This window comes from Python bivittatus, unplaced genomic scaffold (genome assembly GCF_059951505.1).
Source record: "Python bivittatus isolate LINGU-HERP-01145 unplaced genomic scaffold, Pbiv_v1 ctg000020_np1212, whole genome shotgun sequence".
NCBI classification, from domain to species: Eukaryota; Metazoa; Chordata; class Lepidosauria; order Squamata; family Pythonidae; genus Python; species Python bivittatus.
Genome location: NW_028277030.1, coordinates 65,435,394 through 65,459,072, shown reverse-complemented (window position 1 = coordinate 65,459,072; position 23,679 = coordinate 65,435,394). Strand labels below are relative to the sequence as shown.

Below are 23,679 nucleotides of genomic sequence, written 5' to 3'. Positions count from 1 at the left end.
GGAAGGAGATATGAAGTCTTAAACTCTCTAACCAACACCTCTACAAATATGTCCTCATTTTATGAACGCACAGAACAGGATGGCCATTAGGCCATGTGCACAAACCATGGCAGCTGCCATTTCCTCCTCATGCAAACAGTCCTGAAAGTTGTGCAGCTACTGGGTTTATTCTGCGTGCCACCAGGACAATCTGCTTGCAAACCACGAACGGTCATTTATAATTATGCACATTGTTTGAGTCAGAATGCATATTGCATCTCATTTCTTCTCCAGTGATAAACATACAATAATATTTAGATTAAAAAATGGTCTTAGAACTTACTTTCACCAAGAGAACTGCAATGTTTACACTGGAAATCAAAGCCTAGTAGATATCTACAGCATTTTTAGTTTTAACATGTCTGTTCTAATCATGAGTTCAAACAATCACAGAGAACAAAAAGCATTTTATAAAGAATGAAAGACGTGGGAAGAAATAATCCTTTTACTGAAGATTCATTTTTATATATTATTCTTCAGCAATTTGTAGTAAAAATGTTCTTTTTGACATACATTTCAAAATGCAGAAACTCATTTTATCTTTTGTGACTAAGAGAGCAAGACATGGAATGTTTATTTTTATTTCTGAATTATTTTTTTTCTCTTCTACTGGTTCATCTAAGTAACTTGAAATTGTTTTCAACTTCTTCCTGAAGCATATTTTCTAAATGCTCACTAGCACACTAGCTAGGAGCAGCTGAAATTCTCATATGGCACGTGCATACACACAGACACACACACACGCTTTTTAAATACAAGCACTTTACTATAAACTGCCAATTCATGTAAGTGCTGAGAATGCTATTAGACACTTCAAACCTGTCACAGATCTTCTGTTTTTAGATGAATTCCAATTACTATTTAATGCGTTAAAATGAAATTTTCAATGTAAATAATAAGATTTAACTCTTCTGGTCTCTGTTGCAAAATCAATTTATTTAAAAGCTAATGGAAAAGGGCAAGCGGCAGATGGAAGTAATTGCAAGTTCTCTTTTCCTGCACCTTAGCTTAACTTTTCGTGGGATTACAAACACAATTCTGTATTTTGGGACTCACACTGAATTCAGGACAAACTCAGAGCTATAGCATGCTCTGTGTAGATAACATGCAGCTGCCAAGCTTGTTAAGCAAATCCTTCATATCTAGAACAGCCACTAAAGAAATGGCTGATGAATATTAGTCATGTTTCCATAAAGATTATGTACACTATTTCTCAATGGGGCCTGTATTATTGTAACTCTTCAATTTATCTATGTTAATATGATGAATTTTGTGGTTACTAAAAAGAAATAGATTCATAAACCACAATTTCCTGGAATCTGATGTATGTCACGGTTTGCAGCAATTCAGTTTAAAATCCAGTTTTCAATGACACATTTCAGTTCAGGACTACATGCAATTCAGAAAGATAGTGCCCAAGAGAATTATTTTTCATTAGCACTGAGTTAGCAATACTCACTGTTAACAATAACAAGGCCTCTCTTTTAGAAATTTAATCAGTACCCACATTCTTATATACTAAGCAAAAGCATTATAAACATTACATAAGTAGATGCAATATTATTTTTAGATTCATTGAATATAAACCAGTGTCCAGACAAGGGTCCTCTGTACTGGGACTAAAATATTGGAGCAGGTAGCTTTGCACAGGGGAAATAATGTTTATAGGCTGAAGTTCTGAGACTAAGGTTTGTAGAAACAACTGTGGAGGCTGGTTATTATTTGAAAGGAAACAAAATATAATCTTCATTCAGAAATAAAATAGTGATAGGAAAGCTAATTCGCTAATCAGTCTAATGCAGTTTAGAAGCAGCACTGTGCAACTTCCTGTATTGGACACAGAAAGAAAGGCAAAGAGAGTCCATATCAGTGAAGAAGAAATGGAAGAAATAAAAGTGTGGAGTCTCTCTGGACAACAGTTTTATAGGTGTAGAAAGCCAATGCACACCATGCTGAATCTTCCAACAGAAAATTCATAAAATTTGCTGCTATTTACATGCTGGGCAGGGATCATTCTAAATTCAATACATCCAAGTGACATTAGGTTGAGAAAGTATAGGATCATTTCTGTTCTGCTTTTTGTTTAGATTTTTTATCCCGCCTTTATTATTTTTATAAATAACTCAAGGCGGTGAGCATTCTTAACGCTCCTTCCTCCTCCTATTTTCCCCACAACAATCCTGTGAGGTGAGTTGGGCTGAGAGAGAGTGACTGGCCCAAAGTCACCCAGCTGGCTTTCATGCCTAAGGTGGGACTGGAACTCACAGTCTCCTGCTTTCCTAGCCTGGTGCCTTCACCACTAGACCAAACTGGATCTCAAAAGCGAGTGGGAATATTACTCCATAGCAGACAGTGTTCATATGCAGTCACCCATACAGACAGAAACAGAAGCTTTTTCAGCTTAGCAATCAGGACATTACATGCTTGCTGCCAGAGAGTTACAAATACAGCTAATTTTGTCCTAATTTTCAAGATATCTATAAAAAATAAGAGAGATGGAGTGTGTGTGCAAGATGGCTTAATTCATGAGAATGTGCAGCTCCAGAAGATGAAGCAAAAAAGGTCGGTCAGATTTTCTATGGTTGGAAAAAGAGGTGAGATGCTGTCATTTAAAAAGAGAGTTCTTTAAAAAGACCTGCAATAAGGGACCTTTGAGTTTCTTTGAATTGCAAACAGCCAATTATGGAAACCCCCTGCTGGCAAACAAAGAACAGTGACTGCAAAAACCTGAATATTTCAAGTTTGCAAGGTGGGTTTGAAATTCATCCCTCAAAATGGGTTATGTAAACTTGATTTTTAAAATACTGTATATCACTGATCAATTCATTGTATTGGAAACAGCTGAACTCCAAACCCTGCGACATATGCAAGATTCTTCTTGTCACTTAAGACGAGTGGGCTTTTTGAGGGCACAGGCGTGCTGTGGATCACCAGCAGTGACCAGAAGGGTCAAAACTCTCAGCAGAAAAACTCTCAGTGCCTCCTTGAAGAGAAATAGAAAGGGAATTTTATATCATGCCAGGCTGTCTGTTATTTTGGCCTCCTGGCATTTCATGTACAGGAGATCAAGCTGCTGTTCTTTACACTGAGCACAATTGATTTTGAGTGCAGAAGTGGGCCTGAAAGCATACACAAATAGTTGTTAAGCCTTATGTTTCTCAGCTGGAGTCCAGTCTTACTTTCAAGAGTAAAGTGTTTCCCATAGAGAGCAGGGCATGCTTGCTCAGTATTACCAGACAGTGGATGGTGCTAATTTCTGCCTCTTCTGAGCAGAAGTGTCTGAGGCCGGATCTCAACAGATCGATGTTACTGGCAAGTCCCTTATTCCTGAACTCATGTTTCCATATTGCTGTTGCTGAGGCCTGGCTGACAGAATGGTCCATATCTCAGAAAACGCAGAAATAAAGAACTGTGCTTCTGGTGGAGGCTAACTAAGTATAAACATATCAGGCAGAGAGAGCTGAATTCTAGGCTCCATCTGTTTGCAATTTTACTTCCTCCAAAATCTAAATAACATGATTAAAAAAAAAATACAGTTCTGTTTGATGTTTTTTAAAGCAAGTCAATAATGACAGAGGAATGAGATGCACCACTGTTTGAGTGATGCAGCTGTGTCTCACAGTCTTGTTTTAAGAAGCCTTGTTTTCTAGAGGCAACTGATAATATACTGAAAATTCAAAATTCCAATATTTTCTTCCAAAAACAGTAAAGGTAATAATGTTGAGCCCACCATATGAGGTTTTATTTGTAGGGTTATTTTTATTCAAACTAAAAATTTCTTTGTGTTCCTAACTTTACCTAATATGTACTATCTATTCACTACCTTGCCTGTTATATGAGTTTTGTTTCTCATTTTTGGTTGAAAACTGCACTACAAAATTCAGAGAAGTGCACAACCTGAAGGATAATTACATTCTGATCTTTATAGAAGTTTGGGAAATGCAGATGAGGTAAGCTTGATTAAACAAGTAGATCCAATGTAATTCTCCAGCATTTCTAACTTTCTTTCCTTCTCTCATTATTCTGTAAACCACCAGAGCACAGGAGGTTGGAAAAGGGGAGCATCAGAAGCTGCTGGATGTCTAGATAGCAGCTCCATTGTTGAGCTCCTAAAAGTAAAGGGCATTTTCTCAATGAATTACTGTCTGGTCCTGAATTGTCCATACCCATCTGTGATGACTATTGAATCTTTTGGACAGGAAAGAACATAAGAAAACTTCTTGTCTTAATTGAAGTAAATAAGCACCAAAGTCTTCCTCAGCATTGGTGTGTGTCCATAGCCTTTGATGATCTTTGGACCTGCTTTCCGGCTTGCCTGTCGATTCTGATTTGCTCTTTAGTTCTGCCAATGATCTAGTTCTGACTACTAGCTCATCTGAGACAACTATCTTAGGCCTAGTCCTGGGAGGGTTCCTAGCTGATATGATGAGTGGTCTCTCCACTACATTTTTTTTAAATTAGCAAGTTGGTGGATGCAGTATCATGATGCAAACCCCACCCCTTTTATACGTGTGTCAGCATCATATGCACATTTAAAAGGGGTGGGGCTTGCATTTCAATGCCTCATCCACTATGTATTGTCGAAGGCTTTCACGGCCGGCATACGATGGCTGGTGTGGGTCTTCCGGGCTGTGTGGCCATGTTCTGGAAGTTTTGTTTCCTAACATTTCGCCAGCACCTGTGACCGGCATCTTCAGAGTGCAGGAGCACAGACAGGAGCAGTTCTCTCTGTGCCCCTGCACTCTGAAGATGCCGGTCACAGGTGCTGGCAAAACGTTAGGAAACAAAACTTCCAGAACACGGCCACACAGCCCGGAAGACCCACACCAGGCCTCATCCACTATCTTCCTAATTTTGATCCTTTCCCCCTCCCCACCCCACGGGTGCTGCTGTGTGTACTGTTGTGTGCTGCTGGGTATTTCTGAAAATGACAAACTAACTGAAATGTGCAGTTGGATGTGTATGTGGGGATTTTGAAATTAAGGAATATAACTTCCTGAGGAATTGTGTTTAGCCTTTGTTCTTTCCACCTTTATGAAATATTCAAGTCCTTCCTTCTTCACTCAAACCTTTAGAAATGGACTGATGACAGTAATAGCTCCGTTCCTATACTTTTATCAAGCCAGTGTTACGTGGGCTAAGATTGCACTGTGAATTATGCAACGTTAGTTGAAAAATCACAAACAACTTCTTAGAATTAATATATTTCCTTTTTCATCATGCAAAAATAAGTAACAGGTTTATTTGAAAAGGGTTTTTTAAGCTAAAAAAAATCACTGGATTAATCAGACATTCTGACATATACAGGATGTATCAAAAGTCAGGCCTCATAGTCAAATTATTATATAAAATGTTCAAATTTGTTTCTATTTTCTTCTAAGCACATTCTTAGTCATTTGACACATGACTGTTGAACATTCCTAAGTGTAGTAACATTTTCTCTGAAAAAGAATATTAATTAAATTAATTAAATATATTATGATTGGCCGATTTTGATACACTCTGTATATCTTCATTTTAGCAATGAAATAATCAACATTAAACAGAGGAGCACTTAACAGCAAAAATGTACAAATTATTGTTGAGAGAAGAAATGGTTGAAGAACAAGTTAAAGAATGCATGATTAAATGGGCAAAAAATATTGGACATAATATACATATGCAGCAATGGGAAAATATGTGGTCTAAAGGATTAAAATTTACTTTATGTTATAATTTGAAAGAAAAGTTTTATAAAATGTTGTATCGATGGTATATGACACCCCAAAGACTATCAAAGATGTATGGGACAATTTCCAACGTTTATTGGAAATGTAACCAACAAGAAGGGTCGTTTTACCATATGTGGTGGACATGTAAAATTGCAAAGAAATTCTGGACTCAAATACAAACCTTGATGCAGAGCATACTACAAATACAGATTCCATTTAAACCAGAATTATTCCTGCTGGGGATAATGGATTTTCAAATAGGAAAACATCTTATTAGAATTACCCAATACATGATTACCGCAGCAAGACTTCTTTATGCACAATTTTGGAAAACCCAGACACTACCAACAATACAAGAATGGATGTTAAAACTGATGGAAATGGCAGAAAATGATAAACTGACTTGCTTATTAAAAGAAAATTCAAATAATTATTACCTTAAAGAATGGAAACCATTGATGGACTATTTGCAAAATGCAGGTGGGGTGAAGCTTACACGGGGATTTGAAGATTTGATTATAAATGTAATGGGATATGTTTTGACAAAGAATTATTCCTACTTAATGTATTAAAAACTAGCACTTATGATACTCTTATTATTCCTAAGACCAGAGATAGATTGGAAGTTATCTATTTTTCATATCTTTTTTCTTTTTCTTTTACTTTATCTCACTTTTCCTTTTCCTTTTCTTTATAATTTGTATTTTCAATTTTCTTTTTCATTTCTAATTTTTAACTTTTTAACTTTAAAATTCCAATAAAATACTATTACGAAATAATCAACATTAATAACTTGAAAAATGCTTTGTAAGAGATTTTCATTTTATTGGGCGGAGGGGTGGGGTTGCAAAAATACACCAAAACATTTAAAATTCTTAGAAAGTTCTTACAATTTAATGTATTTCCTGAGCATGAGGAATTGAATGTTCCTGGTGTCGTTCAGATATTGATCTACAAATTCACTTAGTGATTCTTCCACTAGTGCAGAAAACACTTGCATAAAAAGTCTTTTGTGCTTCAAACCATTCACTTGATGTGAGCACATGCTTTCAAATTTAGCAGGGAGTTGCATTCCAAGAAATAAGTGTCGGAGATTTTTAGATTGTGTGCTAGGCTTCATGAGGTTAGTTTATGGGCTAGTGCAAATATAGAACATTACGTTAACTGAATCAGCTACATGGGGCTTCTGAATCTGAGTTGCAAAAGTGTGGCTAATCACTAGATTGCAAGAAAGTATTAGAGTTTAGTAGCCTAAATATGGTACCTCTAATTTTGTATGGACCGTAGCTTTTCATGTTGGTTTAGGTTACTTCCATTCAGCTAATCAGAATAATCCATTAGTTTCATATTGGCTGGGTTCACATATCAGATTTTGCATGTTGTGTGAAGCTAGTCATTATAGTGCATAAATCATAGCTTATGGCTTATGAACTCATTGAGGTTAATTCAGTAAACTAAATTTGAAGAAAACATCTTTGTGCACTGTGTGAACACAGCCCTAATTGATAACTACATATACTTTCTTAAGCATTTGTCAGCACCTCATTAATCCAGTCTCTGAACTAACCCATTTTCTGGGTTTCCATGGTAAATAAGCCATAAACTAACTAACTAACTAACTAACTAACTGACTGACTTATTTATTTATAGAACTTATATAACTACCTATCTGACACAGTGATCCTAGGCAGCTCCCAGCAATGAATAAAACCAAAAATATAAAAACATCATATCCTTCCCACCAGGTGCCAGACCACTCGTACTGTTGATCCTTTGACTCACGTCCATCCTAGCTCAATGCCTGGGGGAAGAGCCAGGTCTTCATAGCCTTCTGGAAGGCTAAAAGATAGGGGCTCTCTGCATCTCATGTGGGAGGCTATTGCAAAGGGCCAGGGTGGCTCCAGAGAAGACCAGGTGACATTTAAAGGAAGGGATCTGGAGTGTGCCCACCCTATCTGACCTCGTGAGCACATACCTCTGGGGAGAGGCAGTCCTACAAGCAACCTGGCCCTGTGCATGTAGCGCTTTAAAGGTGATAACCAGCACCTTGAATTGCACCTGGAAAGCAACTTAATGAAGGGGCTAGGAGAACTCAACACAACTAAGCCACAACCTCCTGCCTCCCAAAAGCCTGAAGTCATGAACTTAGCATCTTATACAAATATGTCTGTTAGGTCATTACTTAATCTGTTTAAGCACACTATTGAACGTAGCCAGGCACGTACATCTCATTTTAGCCCTCCCGACTCACAGCTCAAAAATGCGTAGATGAGTCAAAGTTATTAAGCCGTGGATACCTACATAATGTCAATTAACATATTAAGAAAATATATAAAACAGCTACAGCTACCAGATCTGAGTTCCCAAAATCTGGACAACCTCTAAGTGAGAGCAAACAGATATAGAAAACTGATATCATCTTGTTTTGACTTTCTCAAAATGCAAAGGAACATGAGAATCAGAGTGTAATTCAATCTACATGGAATGAGAGAGGATTATATTTCTAAATTTGAAATAGCAAGCGGTAAGAGGTCGACCAGGCCCAATCTGGAATTCACTACAAGGTAGGATGTTATATATATATATATATATATATATATATATATATATATATATATAAACATGAACTTAAAATTACTGCTGAATTAAAATGTGCAGAGCAGGTTTTGTGAATGTTTTTGCCTCTTCCCCAAGGCACTTTTTTCAGTGATAGATGCATCCGCCCTAAATTTAGGAAAGCAGCCGCGCCTTGTCCTAGGCATCCTGTAAGGAGGCTTCTCTGGCTTTCTGCCCAGGCTGCAGCCACACCCCACAGGGCAGCAGCTATTAAGTGGGTCGAACAGCCTGCCTCCTAGAGTCTGGGATGCTCCATCACTGGCAAAGTTCGGATAGCCATTTGTCTGGGATAGCGTGAGGATTCCTGCCTTGGCAGGGAGTTGGACCAGAAGGCCTCAAGGCCCTTCCAACTCTGTGATTGGGTGGTTCTCATCTTTTCCGTGCTCTGCTCTTTCAGACTGTTGTTTGTTTGTTCATTAAATGTATAGCCTGCCTTTGCTCTGGGAGCTCAAGGCAGCGTATATAAAACTCCCTCATGTAATGTAATGCAATATATTAATCCAGAGTCACTTGGATTGAGATGGGTGGCTATAGAAATTGCATAAATAAATAAATAAATATTATTTATATTTATAAAATTCATATAGTACATACAGTGGGTAATTAAATATTTGGTTAGTATTGCTGCTGTTGTTGTTATCATTTCTATATCCCTTCTTTCATTTAGGGGCTCAAGGCAGTCCTCATGATGCTTCCTCCTCCCATTTTCCCCACCACAACTGTGTCATGTAGACTGGGCTAAGAGATGATGACTGGCCCAAAGTCATTCAGTCAATGTTGCCTTTCTGCAACCCATAAAAAAGAACAACTTTAACCATTATTTCACAATCTTTCTGCAGGATGACAACATAATGGGAGTAAACAGATGTACAGATAGTCCTCACTTAACAGCCACAAATGGGACCAGCAACTCCATCGCTAAGCGACACAGTTGTTAAGCAAAATATCACATGATTGCAATAGACTTACAACCTCACTTCCGCTGCGGTTGTTAAGCGAATCACTGAGGGTTATTAAGGAGACAACACGTGACTGCAACTTGCGATTTTACTGACAGCTTCTCCATTGACTCTGCTTGTTGGAAGCACGCTGTGAAGCACGCAAATGGCGATCACATGACCGCAGGATGCTGTGACAGTCATAAATGCCCATCTGTTGCAAAGCACCCAGATCATAATCATGTGTCCACGGGGATGCTGTGATGGTCATAAGTGCAAGGACTGGTTGTAAAGTTACTTTTTCAGCACTGTCATAACTTTGAACGGTCACTAAACAAGGCAGTCATTAAGCGAGATCTACCTGTAGTCTCATTGTTTGCTGCCATCTAATGGTTATTCAGATTTCTGCAGCCAAGATACAGTAACTCCTATTGCTAGATCAGGCTTCTATGAAAGCTAAACATATTTATGTTAGTTGATTTCTAGTAACAGAATGATCCAAACAATTAGAATTAAGAGTAGACCTATGAAAAATAGATCTCCAGTTGAATAGTAGTATTACTATTATATGTTCTCAATTATATGTATTATATGTACTCAAAAGTAAACCTGACTTCAGATAAACCTGCATAGGAGTAGACCTTAAACCAATTAAGCTGTCTTAAGATATGAGTTGGCTTATTACTTTGCCTAATTTCAGGATTCTTGTGAATGACTCTTTGACTTCCTTGGAGGAAGATATTGATATATGTGTCACAGAAAGGGAAGATTTTGTGTACTCAGATCTCCCACTCACCTGGTGAAGAGTGGCTGTGTGGTCAAAATGAAATTCTGGGGTGTAGGAAGTTCTCAAAGATAGGTCAGTAAAAACTCCGGATCTGTCAGATTCAAATCTCCATCCTCTGAGAAAAGCTGAAAAATGGTTTTAGCTCTGAAGCTGATGTACTTATTTTCTCCCCCATGATACTCAAGAAGTTAGAGTTTCTGTGCCACTGAATCTCTCTGCTATCAGCTTAGGATATTTTTATGACTTGCTTACAACATTTTTAATACCAAAATGCAACTTCCAGGTTTATATACATCAAAGGAATTAATGGAATTTAGAGTTTTCCACATGAATCTGTTTCGGCTTTAAAGGCAAGATGTAAATATGAGATGAGGAATCCTAGAGGTATGAGATATAATTAAATATTTCAGAAACCAATTTCTTCTTTATCTTCAGTCTTCATTTAGATAAGGCAAACAGCTCAGAAGGAAGCCTGCAGGTCTCAGAGTGAAATCACAGTTCAGGACCCAGTCAAATGAAAGAGGTAGTAAAAATGTCCATAACTACAGTATAGAGTAGGAAGAATTCCTGCCTTCATCATTTAGAGTGATGAAATGTATGTCGTGGCATTACCCATACAGTTTGTCATCAGGAGCATCATTTCTGTATGTCAATGGTAATTCTATTCCAATAATATACTGTATGCCAAGTATTTTCAAGGATATGATTGCATGGATGTAGATAGGTTTGTCAATAGGCAGAACATCTGCAGGATGGTTTATTGTATACCCATGTCTGTGCCTGTGTGTCCTGCTTTTGCTCCCACTGACCAATTTTTGGAAATGGAGTATAACATTTAAAATAAGTCATATCCACCTTCTGTGATTTCCAATTATTTCACAGTAGCAAGAATGTTTTGCTTTTGAAGATACAGTAGCACAACTTTTTTTTTTTTTTTGCACCTTCAAGTCATTGTTGACTCCTGGCGACTGCCTGGACAAGTCCCTGCAGTTTTCTTGGCAATTTTTTTTCAGAATTGGTTTGCCCTTGCCTCCTTCTTAGGGCTGAGACAGAATGACTGGCCCAAGGTAGCTCAGCTGGCTTTGTGCCTAAAGTCGGATTAAAACTCACCGTCTCCTGGTTTCTAGCCTGGTGCCTATACCACTAGAATGAACTGGCAGCACAACATTGAGGAACATAAATTGGTGTAATGTAGCAGATCAATAATTTGCATTACTGCCGTTCTACATATGCGCTATTTTAGCAACATACAGTATTTACAGGACTTTCATCAAATCCTATTTCACACCTGGGGCTAAATAATTTGTAACGGAGTTACATTTTACCATGGGATGGGGTAGGTGGATCTGAATTCATTTCTTTCTCATTCCAGATCTCCAGAAACCTTATGATCAGGTTCTTTGGGGCTCTGGTAAACAATACAGCAGCTGTCCTTGGGTGGGAAAATGACCATCTATAGGAATACCACATTAAGATACTGCCAAGATGGAAACAAAGAGAAAACATAAACTCCTGCTCTAGGCTGCCATCTAGTGGCTGCTCATATTTCTGCAGTCCAGATCTGATAGCCCTATTTATGTAAACCATCATAATAGGCTGGGGATGGAGAGGGAGTATTGGACTAAGTGACTGACAGGACCATTCCTAATTCAGACTGATCCTAGTGATTGTGCAATGATTGGTCCCAATATAGGGAAACAATCCTTAGGTTTATTTGCTTTGTGACATGCCTTTGCTTCATGATCGCTACTGGTTGCCTGACAGTCTTTTCTGAACTGCAATTAGGTAATTAAACAAACTTTGTGAATTTAGGGGAAATGTTTATTGCAGAGGAAAAGCCATGTGCTCTTCCTGCCTGCACCTCTTGAAATCAGCTCCTCTTCATTCAGGAATGAGTAACATGATCCTTATGAACTAGGGGTGTGCAAAATGTTTTAAAGTCAAATTGTGTCAAGCTGCATGCTTGAGCATGAAACTACACAGTTGTTGTGAGTTTGAAACAGTGCTCCTAAGATGAAATAGAGTTGTTTTAAACTCAAATGCTTTGCACGTCCCTGTTATGAACACCCCATCTATCTTAAACTACCTATCTATCTCAAATTTGGCATGGGTGGCAACATTCTTGAAAATATCATCACATTCTGTTTTGGAAAAAAAGTAGATAGGAATAGTACACACACATAAATATATACAAACAGATTTTATGAGGAATGTAGTATGAAAAGGCTTTTTTGCATTTCCATGAAATTTGGCAGTTTATCCCCTTATATTATTTATGAATTGAATCTCATGTTGCTGAAAAACAAGGATATTAACAGCCATTATGTTTTCATCATACTAGATAATAGGATAATTTAACTTTCTTTTTCCACGTCTGTCTCCAGATGTGGGTATTGAGTTGGATCAGACTACCTCTGGAGTGCTCCAATAGAGCCATTTTTGGGGCTACAGATTGGATGCCCAAATTAGATGATGTAATCTCTGTTTACTCATTCTACCAATGTTTAGTTCTGCTGTTTGGAAATGCTTAAGAAATATGATTCTTGCTCATAGCTATATGAAGAAACAAATCCACACCTCTCAGACTAATCTAATTGAACACAATGTAGTTTTGCATCAGATTTCACACCTTTCTGAAGCCATCTTTTCATATGTCAAAACTTTCCCCATTAAAATCTACAAGGTAATGAAAGCTCATTTGAGCAGCTTTTTATCTTATCTATTGACAGCGTGGCATGAGCAAGATTATGAATGCAATTAGCACACTTTAATTACTGGCTTGGTAAGTAATGCATTGATAACTGTCCTGCTTGCTGTTTTATGGAAGATCTGCCTCATTGTTCATTTGTTTATAATTATTATGCTTCAGCAAATGAATGCCCCTCTTGAAAATAGCTTTTTATTCAATTCTAGATAGCAAAATATACCAGGCCTTCCAATCCTGCCAATACACTAGGTATGATCAATAGGCCACTTTATTAGGCAAGTTTCTGTTAAAGGGTTACTTGCAAAAAGAAATGGCTCAATTTCCCCATGTATTTGATTTTTATATTGTGTTGTTTTGACTACATTTCATTATTCATTAAATATGGCAATTAGAAACCTCCTTTCCAATATTTAATGCATCCATCTATGCCTGATTACTTATACTAGTTTCTGCTTAAAACCAAACTGGATAAAACCTTCAAAATAAAATGGCTAGTGAATTAATACAAAATTAGAATGTTCAAACAACTACTGAGTGCCTTGATCCTAGAAGGGAGCTCAAATATAAATCCTTAGGGAAGCAGGGAGGCTGATACTCTGATAGGAGAATGGAAATCAGTACAAACAGGTAGTCCTTGACTTACGATGGCAATCGGGACCAGAAGTTCCATCACTAAGCAATGCAGTCATAAAGTGTGACCACATCACTTAGCAGCAGCAATCTCAACCAAAGTCAGTGGGGAAGCCAGCAGGAAGTTGCAAGTCCCAGGCTGGCAGGCAGGTAAATGGCTGCTGCTAGATGGGGGAGGAAGTGAGGGGGTGCGAGGGGTGTGGGGGAGGTGCAGTGAGGGTCAGGGAGGGTGCATGAGGGGATGAGGGGATGTGCGAGAGGCAGGGGTCAAGGAGGGTGTACGAAGGTGCGATGTGGGTCGGGGAGGGTATGTGAGGGTGGAGGAGGTGTGTGAGAGGTGCAGCATGGGTTGGGAGGGTGTGCAAAGGTGTGGCATAGGTTAGGGAGGGTGCATAAGGGTGCGGCATGGTTCGGGGAGGGTCGGGGAGGGTTGGGGAGGGTGTGTGAGGGTGCGGCGTGGGTTGGGGAGGGTGTGCAAGGTTGTGAGGCTGTGCACAAGAGGCATAGTGCAAGTTGGGGAGGGTGCATGAGGGTACAGTGCAGGTCAGGGAGAGTGCGCAAGGGTATGGCATGGTGCAAGCACAGAGAGGCTGGGGGAGGGTGCACAGGTGGGGGACACTTATCCCAGTGACTTGCAACCTTCCCTGCAGAGTTCCCCCCTGACTTTCTGGGGAAGCTGGCAGGGAAGGTTGCAAATGGTGATCACGTGATCACAGGGTGCTGCAACTGGCTGTTAAGTGCAAACCGGTCGCCAAGACCCACAGGCATGCTGGGACAGCCAGAACTCTGAGGACCAGTCATAACCACCATTCATTTAGTGCCATCATAATTTTGAACAGTCGCTGAATGAATGGTCATAGGTCAAGGACTACCTGTATGGGTAGCAGAACTATTAGAGCTGCTTTGTATGAATCTCTTTGTATATAGCTCATACGTATTTCACAGTCTGCTGATGACAGCGCTTGTAATGAAAGGGATGACCAAATTCAGTTTAATAGCAATCAAGGATGGGCAAGTTGGTATCTATCAGAAGTTTTAGATTACATTTTGCATAAACCTTCTCATTGTCAAACTTGTAGAGATGATGGAAACTGAAGTTCAAAACTTCTGAAGGACACCAAGTTTCCTTACTTTGGTAGCACTGGTGGTAGACATTGTGGCTGTTCTCATCCTTCCGTTACTCTAAATTCAGTAGGCATTACACAAAACCTAACCATGATAACCAATAATTAGACCTAATGTTTTTTGAAGAAAGGTGTTCTTGTACCTGAAATCTAGAGTGTACACTGTTTGCCATTAAAATGGAGTACAATACAGTAAAATTCAGTTGTACAAATAGATTAAAACAATGTATAAAAACATGCATTAAAATATTATAAAAGCATGTGAAAAGAATAAACTATCACATATACAAAACAATAACAAAGTAAAAGCAAGGAAAACGTTAAAAATATCACAGCCACATGAACACATTATTAAAAGGCCTAGGAAAATACAAATGTCTTTGCCTGGTGCCAAAAAGACAATGAAGATGGTGCCATGGGGGGACATTCAATATCAGGGGTTACAACTGAAAAGGCTTTCTCCCAAGTAGTGGGGAAAACATGAGGAAGAGACATAGAGAAACTCTGCCTTAATCACTCTTGATATAAGCTGTTTTGGAGAATAGCTTTGGATAGCTTTCAAGATTCTGTTACAGTACTCTACTAGCAATACTCATTCATTCCAGAAATCAAAGTGATTCTTGTTTCCTAAGTGCCAGCCTCAAAGGGCTTGACGACATGGTAAGAGGCATTACTTCTGAAACTGTGGTCCCAAGCTGTGAAGGGCTTGAATTTGGGTTGGAAATAAATTGGGAACCATTGAAGATTAGAAAGAACTGGCATGATATGTTTATGTCACCCAGTCCTAGTCAGGACTCTTGCTGCAATGTTCTGTACTAATTGATGTTTTGGAACATCTTCAGGGGCATGTATAATACATTGCCGCAATCTAATACTACAGCATGGATTATCATAGAGAGGTTATTTCTGTCTAAATATGGCATACCAGCCTAAACCGATGAAAGCTGCTTCTTGCCACTGATGCCACGTGTGCCTCTAATTTCAGAAATGGATCCAGAAGCATCTCTAAGCTACATACCTGATCCTTTAGAGTTCATCTTGCCTGCACTGAGCTTTAGTCTGTTGGCCTTCACAACTAGGCACTGATTCGGCAATTATGCTTCCTCACCCAGATCAGATGAAAAGGTGAGGGAGAACTGGATGTCATCTGCATACTGATAACACATGGGAGATAAAACGGAGCCTAGCTAAAGCACATAGCAGAAACATCATGGGATCAAACAGAACCCCCAATACCATTTCTGGAGATAGTCATCCAGGAATATGTTGAACTCCCAGAAGGATATAATGGTTCCAATAGAAGATACCATGGTGATGATTTTGAAAGCCATGAGAACTGGAGGAGAATTAACAGAGTTCCATCTACCTTGTCTCTCTCATGGCAAAAATCATCCAACAAGGTGACCAAGGTAGTTTCAATGCCCAAGCCAGAAACAGAAGATATTGGCCACCAGACTATTATTATGTGGATCTTTTAAGTCCAGTAATTGCTTTTTTCAGTGGTAATTGCATTCAGAGGTAATCTCCTTTGCTACATCTCATAAGGCCCACCAAGATGAGAAATGCCATGAGGGCCAAGGGGAAGCAAGCATGTGGTAACTTAACCAAACATCATCAGGCCTTAACCGTGAAATTCATTCAAAGAAGTGATCAGACAGGGTCCTGGACACTTCTGCTGCTGTGACTGTAGAATAAAACTACAGATGAGTTTGATCAAATTTTCCTCAAAGAGTCTAGCCAAGATATCATGCAACGAGCTACTAAAAGTTCTAGTTAGACCACATTCAAAAAAGAGCCAAGCCGTTTGGAAAGGCTTGGCTAGAGCCACTGAGAGACTTGCTTTTTCAACTCCTCATCACCATAAAGTAGTGATAATGAGTTTCTACTAGTGATCAGATATGAGATGAGCTTATCTTCCTGAATTCTAATAATCTCCCGCTCTGCTTCATTGTCTTCAGCCGGCAGGATACTCAGGAATTATTGCATCAACCATCCTGGCAGCCATGCTTTTAACAGGAGTGCAAAATTCCCCAGAGCCTTCTGGAATCCATTGGAATCATTCAGCCTCTGGAAGCAGGTCATTCTAGTAGATCTCCCTCCCCTACAGAGAGGAATAATTGCTGCAAACCTAAATCTCAACAGGAGATGGTTTGATTGTGACAAGGGAACAGATGTCAAATATCCCACTTTCAGCCTATTGTCTCCCTGCCCAGGAGAGGAAAACTAAATCAGTGAGGCTTGCCAAATTGAATAATTCTCACCCTCCATTCCCACTCTATAATATTCTGTCCTACCCATCACTTCTCAGAAGTAAGCATATAGAAATTCAGAGGTTTGGGAATATATGGATTTTTTATAGTCTATCTAGCTTGTGTTCAAAATGCTGTTTCAAACACATCCCATGGTGAACGCCAGAGGATTCAGTGACTAATCTAGACACTGTAATGCATGATGTAAGTTCTTTAAGATTCCCAAGCTTCCCTTGGCTTTATAAGTTTTAACACTGTAGACATTTTACATTAAATTAAAAATAATACAAAACAGGCACACAAGTCTGCACATGATCTTTTCACCAAGAACTACACTGGTACCAGTGCCCACTGGCACGCTGCATTCACCAGTAACTATAGCTATTAATATGTACACTCAGAGATTTGAAAACACCCTGGAAGAGATTCATTCTTGGTATGATACCCCAGATTTCTTCTTAGAAACTGATGGGCAAAAACTAAAAAAAGAAGCAGAGGGCGAGGTGGAGTATTTCAGTGATTTTAAATGTCAGCAGGGAATTCAACAGGGGGAAATTTACCTAAGTTAATTTTCTTCTTCAGTCTCTGTGGCTGACTTCGCAATGTCCTTCCCAACCCAAATAAGGGCCGGAAAGAATGTGCTAGGAGTATGCTAAGAATACATTTCAGCTTGGTTGGATAAGATTACCGTCAAGTCTATATTTCATGTTTTCTGCCGTAGACCTCAAAGAGCTGTAATCATATTAAAAGCAGCGGCCAGGGCTTTGACCGTCCCTCCCGGTTCCTTTGTGCTGCCTTTGCTTTTACCCACTTGGCTTCTAGTTTGGAGCTGAATGCTTAAAACTGAATAAAATAGATCGAGTCCCTGAGTGGTGCTAGGATGCCAAATAAGCTGAGCTGCAGATCTGCTGAGAGCCATGGCTATTTTTATTAGAAGCTGATACTTTAGTCTAGCTGTGAACACCGCCTTGGGATAGGGTTAGTTTCTATCAAAGGTGGGGAAGGCAAGGCAGGGTTTTGTAGAGAAAGTAGCTGAAAAGAAGAACCCCAAGAAAGTTAGAACTGCAGAGGACGTCCCACTTTTTAATACACCATCTCCTGCGAGAGTCAACGCTCGCCCTGCCAGATCCTCTGAGCTGCTAACACAACTTGACCTTTTTCACAGTGCATTGCTTACCATCACCATTATGACTGAGATTACAGCAGAAGGTACTGTAACAATCTTGATGTTCTCATTGTCTGAAAAAGATTTCTACTCAATATTTTTCACAGACTCAGCCACTGAGCGAGATCTATATTTTTTTTAGAGTATCATGGCTTTGCTGAAGGGAAGAAGCTGCTTCTCTCTAGCAGCTGGAATTTGTACTAGTTAATAAAACCTGATCACCAGTCACCTCTAAAAATAGCCTTGGTAATATAGACTCGGTAAGGCAAGCTTAGACAGAGAGGCTGAAGAGATATAAAGCACAAAGAAATAATAATAAAGCTGGGATGGTAGATTTTAAAGTTCATCATCATCACTATATTGTTGTTTGGCATTTATGTACTTTTCCCCCCCTTTCTGAATCCATCTTTCACTTGCTGGAAAGTCTTTCAGGCACAATTTTACATTGCCTGTCCCATTGTTTCATACATTTCATGTTCAGTTGATTTTTACAGTGTTCTACTTCACAAATTATATGGGATCAAAGCTGGCTTTCCCTCTAAAGGTATGCCCGACAGGAATACTGGTAGGATAATGTATTTTCAAATGCTGTTTGCCACACTGGCACTTTATATGTTAGGTTGATGTATACGTATATCTAAATACATTATATATTTAATGTATTTGGTTTAATGTGAGCTGACCTTTGCTAAACAAATATATATGTGGTGCATTTATTTTCAAATCATGCCTTGAAAAGGTGCAAATATTTCTCTTCTAAACAGGAAGTCCATATTCTGATCTCTCCACTGTGTTTAATTAGGGAAGTGCAGTATGGGATGTTACAGTGGAAGTAAAATGCAGGATTTGAATGTTGAAGAACAAATCACTTAAACCACAATACAAATGTAAAGGCCCCACAGTATGTCTCATATCAAATTAAATCTTTGAAATACATTCAGTGCTTGATAAGACTACTGTACATGCTATTAATCCTGAAAGTCTTAAGTAATTATACAGTCTTGGAAGCTGTATATGAGGGTTGCCTCAATGAAGGCTAGAGAGAATGAGATCTGAACCTATAAATAAAGAAATGGTTATCTGGAAAATATCAATAGTTCATGAATAATTTTAATATGTCCAGACTATTAATATATACAAACATTTTATTCAATACAATGATGAAGGGTTTTCTTTAAAAAAAACAACGCAGGATTTTAAATATATTGTTCAATTTTACAACGGAATCTCATAGCAACTTTTTCCATTGTGGATCATTGCATTTTGCTCTCCTAAGCTTATAACCATCGTTTCTGTCAAGAAAAGGCTCTTAGATCTATTTTTTACCCTTTTTATTCAACAAACCAAGACTGTGCCCCAAATCACTGCAGTTAATGAAATATGAAAGCAAAATAAGTTTCGTATAATAGAATCTGCATCAAGTATTATTGGAGGTGGAATCGGTTGCTTTCTATTTCTGGGGTGCTTAATATTCAGATTCAGTGGTATGTTTGTGAAGAGCAGGCACAAAGCCAATATAGATGTCTACTTTGATCAGAGCTTGGGCAGATGTAATGCAGTATCTGAGGAAGAACATGTTGAAGCAGGCCAAGGGAATAGACCAGGTTCATACAGATGACTAAAACTCTTTAAAAGGTAATGATCTACTTGCTGGCTCATAAGGTTAAGTCCAGTGGCCAACACAAAGCAAAAACACAAAGCTTGGCATAAGCAAAGGTGTTCAAAAGTGGCTAGTGGCTAGTTCTACAGGAGAAAATAGAGAATTGTGGGCCAGGATTCTACCCTCTTCCCCTTCTGATGCCCCACTGTTGTTAGAACACAGCTTTCTCTTTGTAGCTCTTTTGTGTCTAAATCCACAACTTAGTTTTTAATTACTATTCCTCAGGGGTGCTATGGGAAGGGAGGCACTAAAAAGCTCCCCTTGCCAATCCCTGCTGTAATTTATTTATATCAAATTGGTAATTATTATTCAGCTATGAATAGTGGACAAGTCAGTTCAATATATACATAAAAATGATGGGTAAAGGAGGTATATAAGGATCCCAGGGCATAGATTTAAGCCTATGAAGTTTGGAAAGTGAAAATGTATTTTTTTTCCTTTTGAAATGAAAAGAAAATAAATATTCCTCTTCTGGAGTTATAAAATCCTAAGCATTTAGGAGAAAGGGGGATGTGCTTACTGCTGCTCTCCTCGAAAAAGTCAAGATCGCAACACACATAAAAAGCAGGCAAGGTTTTGGATTGCATGGTTAATGGCTGCCATCTTGACTTTTTTGACCCCTGTGGTGATGATCTGAAGAAAAATTGTAACAATATTCAGCTAAATGAAGTTAGGGTGGAAATGGAAAGCCTGACTGAGCAGGTTTTTCTAATCATGCCAAGCGCTTGGGCCGTATTTAGCCAAATGTGGTAAACGTAGTTTTTTAAACTTTCTCTGTTCACATGTTGGGAACAGACAGGGCAGGGAGAAATGCACATCTATGTCTCCCCTCGACAGTTAATATTTAAGCTAAGTACAGAAGATATAAATTTGACTGGGTTTGTCTATGTGCAAATAAAAGCACAATTTGAAAAGGATGTGAAACAAGGAAGTATAAGAGGGTATAAGAATGAATTTGAAACACAATTATGTAAAGATGACAAATACGTAATCCCAAGAATTTATAAATTGCTGTTAAAATATGATACAGAAGTTGAACAAGTTAAAGAATGTAATATTAGATGGATGCTAAATTTTGGGCACAGTATTGGCATGGGCATGTGGGAAAAATGTGGACTAAAATATTAAATTTACTCTGTGCATTGATTTAAGAGAAAACTTGTATAAAATGATGTATAGATGGCATTTGACACCCATGAAACTATCCAAAATGTATAAAAATGTTTCAAGTATATGTTGGAAATGTGGAAAAGAGGATGGAACCTATTATCATATGTGGTGGACTTGTGAAGTGGCCCAAAATGTTTGGTTGGTAATCCACAGGACATTGGTGAAAATAATAGGAATCCCTTTTCAGATGAAACCAAAACTGTTTTTATTTATTTATATTTATATTTATATTTATATATTTATATTTAATTAATTAATTAATATATATTTATATATATTATATATTTATATATATTATAATATATTTATATTATATATATTTATTAAGGTTTATGGAAGAAGAATTGAGTAAAAAGCACAATGTCTTATTGTTGTATATGATTACAGTAGCAATCATTATTATATGTGCAGAAATGGAAAAACAAAGAAGCTCCAAAAGTTGAAGATTGGATATTTAAAGTTATGCATTTGGCAGAAATGGCAAAAGTGTCTAATGACAGAGAAATTTACAGAGACTTTTATTAAAGACTGGAGTCCATTTATGGATTACATTACAAAAGTAGAGAAAATAGTTTGATGATAAAGGATTTTATTGATTAAACAAGAGGAAATAGTGGAAAATTTGAATAGTGATTACTATTTAAACAGTATAAAAGAATAAGAAATGGTTAATGGATCTGTAAGGAAAGTGAAGGGTGGAAGTGGACTATATGTTTTTTTTTTTTAAGTTAGATGTTTAGTTTTGTGTTTGTAGGTTTATGTTTTTGTATATGTTTATGCATTGTGGGTTTTTATGTCCATTTTATGTGTAGAATTTTAATAAAGTTTATATACAAAGCACTTAGGATTTTAGAATATCTGAGTAGCTGACATAATTAAGCATTCTTTTTCCTGAGAAAAGTTATGATGAGCTTTTCTACACATAATTTAACTGATGTAAACTGCATTATTACTGTGCTGTTGCTTGAATCTTGCAATTATTAAATTAAAATGTAAAGCTCGGTTGGAATGTTCTAATAGAGGGGTAAAATATAAAAGATGGGAAATTTTTAAAAAAGAAAAGTTTATCTTCTACCAAACTCCTTTCATTTGCTAAAACTTTTCGACTCTAGCATCCTAGAAGATAACGGTGGCTTATAAATGGCAATAGGTCACTTTTTAAGGAAAGAGAGATCTTTGACAGATAGTTGAAGCAGTTGTACATTGATCCTTTTTTAAAATATATAATTAAATTAAAGTTTTAAAAATGAAGATAAAAACGAATGCAAACTAATATAAAGCAAGGGAGAAAAAAGAAAAACAAAGAAATCAAAGAGAAAACTAAAAGTGCAAGAAAGGGAAAGTAAAAGAAAAATAGAAAAGAAAGAAAAAAGATACAAAGAGGAGGCTTCTGATCTTTGCAGCACTTATAAGTACAATTATAAATTTTCCTCTTTCTCTAAAGTTAGAACATGATTCTCTCCTTTCCATAATCTATCCTATTTAATTATCAAAACCATAAATCATAAGTTCATTTTTTTCTGTTTTACGTAAAAGGTCCATAAGGGGTTTCCAGTCACCAGTAAACGTATATATTGTTATTTCTGTGATCAAAGAAGTCAATTTGGCCATCTCAGCAAGTTCCATCATCTTCACCAACCGTTCCTCCATTGTGGGTAATGCTGAATCTTTCCATCTTTGTGCATACAATAATTTTTCTGCAGTTATCCTATACAACAACAAAGTTCCATGATCTTTTCCAACTGTTTGTCCATCAGTCCCAAATAAATATTCTCAACTGAATATTAATCTTTAAAATCCTCTGAATCAGTGTATATATTTGAATCCAAAATTTTCTAGCTTTTTTACACATCCACCAAGCATGTCAAAATGACTCTTCTTGTTGTTCACATTTCCAGCATAAATTTGAAACATTGTTTTATAAAAAATCTCTTTAAGATAAATACACAATGTAAATTTCAATCCTTTCAACCACATATTTTCCTATTATTCAATCTGTATATTATAACCAGAATTTTTAGCCCACTTTATCATATATTCTTTCACTTGTTCCTCTTCTGTTTCAAATTTCAATAAAGGTTTATACATTTTAGCAATTACATGTTCATCATTTATACACAATTCTATTTCAAACTCAGTCTTACAATGTTCAAAACCATAAACTCTTTTGTCTATTTTAAATCTAATAACTGTAAATAAGAAAGCCATTGGCAACTATATCCCTCTGTCACCAGTTGTTCTCTTGATTTTATTTTGTATTCCCCTTGAGAAAATTCTAATATCTCACGATAAGTTAGCCATTTATGTTTACCTATTATTCTCATCTATAAAATAGTTCTTGTGCTGCATATTACTCAAATCTGTTTTATAAAATGGGTTCTCAGTTGGGCAGCCTTAAACTATGAATTTAGCAATCCTGCTAGTAACAAACAAGTTAACATCCTGTAGGAAGTAAGACAATCTGTTGTCAGTATCCCAGTAGGTTGTTCTGTCAAACAATGACTGTAAGTAGAATACTCTTAGTGAAGCATATAGTTTGCAATGGGGAAAAAAAAGTGTTATATCTTCTGCATCTGAGGCTCCATATAGGTAATTTCTCCCTTAGTATGGCATTCAATAAGAATCTCCCATGTTTCACAACAGAATGTCATCATATCAAATTTAAGAACCCTTGGAAGGCTCAGATTTGAAGGAAGTTAAATCTCTTATGAGCCAACTAGCCTCAGCATATAGTAACGTCACCCTTGTCTAAGCCCGGAAGCTAAACTAAACTAAGAAGTTGAAAACACATTTTGAAGAAGACAATGACACTTCTGTATTTTGGCTAAGAAAACTATATGCAAATAAAAACAATGTCTATCTGTGAACTACCCAGAGTTGCTG

The 23,679-nt window shown here is 37.6% G+C and overlaps 1 protein-coding gene across 38 annotated transcripts in view; it reads left to right on the top strand.

Annotated features, from left to right (window-relative positions):
- Positions 1–17,495: 17,495 nt before the first annotated feature.
- Positions 17,496–23,679, top strand: part of TRDN (triadin) — a 241,826-nt gene continuing 235,642 nt past the window's right edge. For 12 of the 38 annotated variants that reach the window (XM_088140157.1, XM_088140117.1, XM_088140148.1 and 9 more), the window contains exon 1: positions 17,500–18,010. In XM_088140157.1, the coding sequence (XP_087996283.1) occupies positions 17,989–18,010 (22 nt within the window). In that variant the 5' untranslated portion in view covers positions 17,500–17,988. Of the gene's footprint in view, positions 18,011–23,679 lie in introns of all 38 variants that reach the window. The other 26 variants (XM_088140069.1, XM_088140090.1, XM_088140105.1 and 23 more) reach the window with 5 other exon arrangements.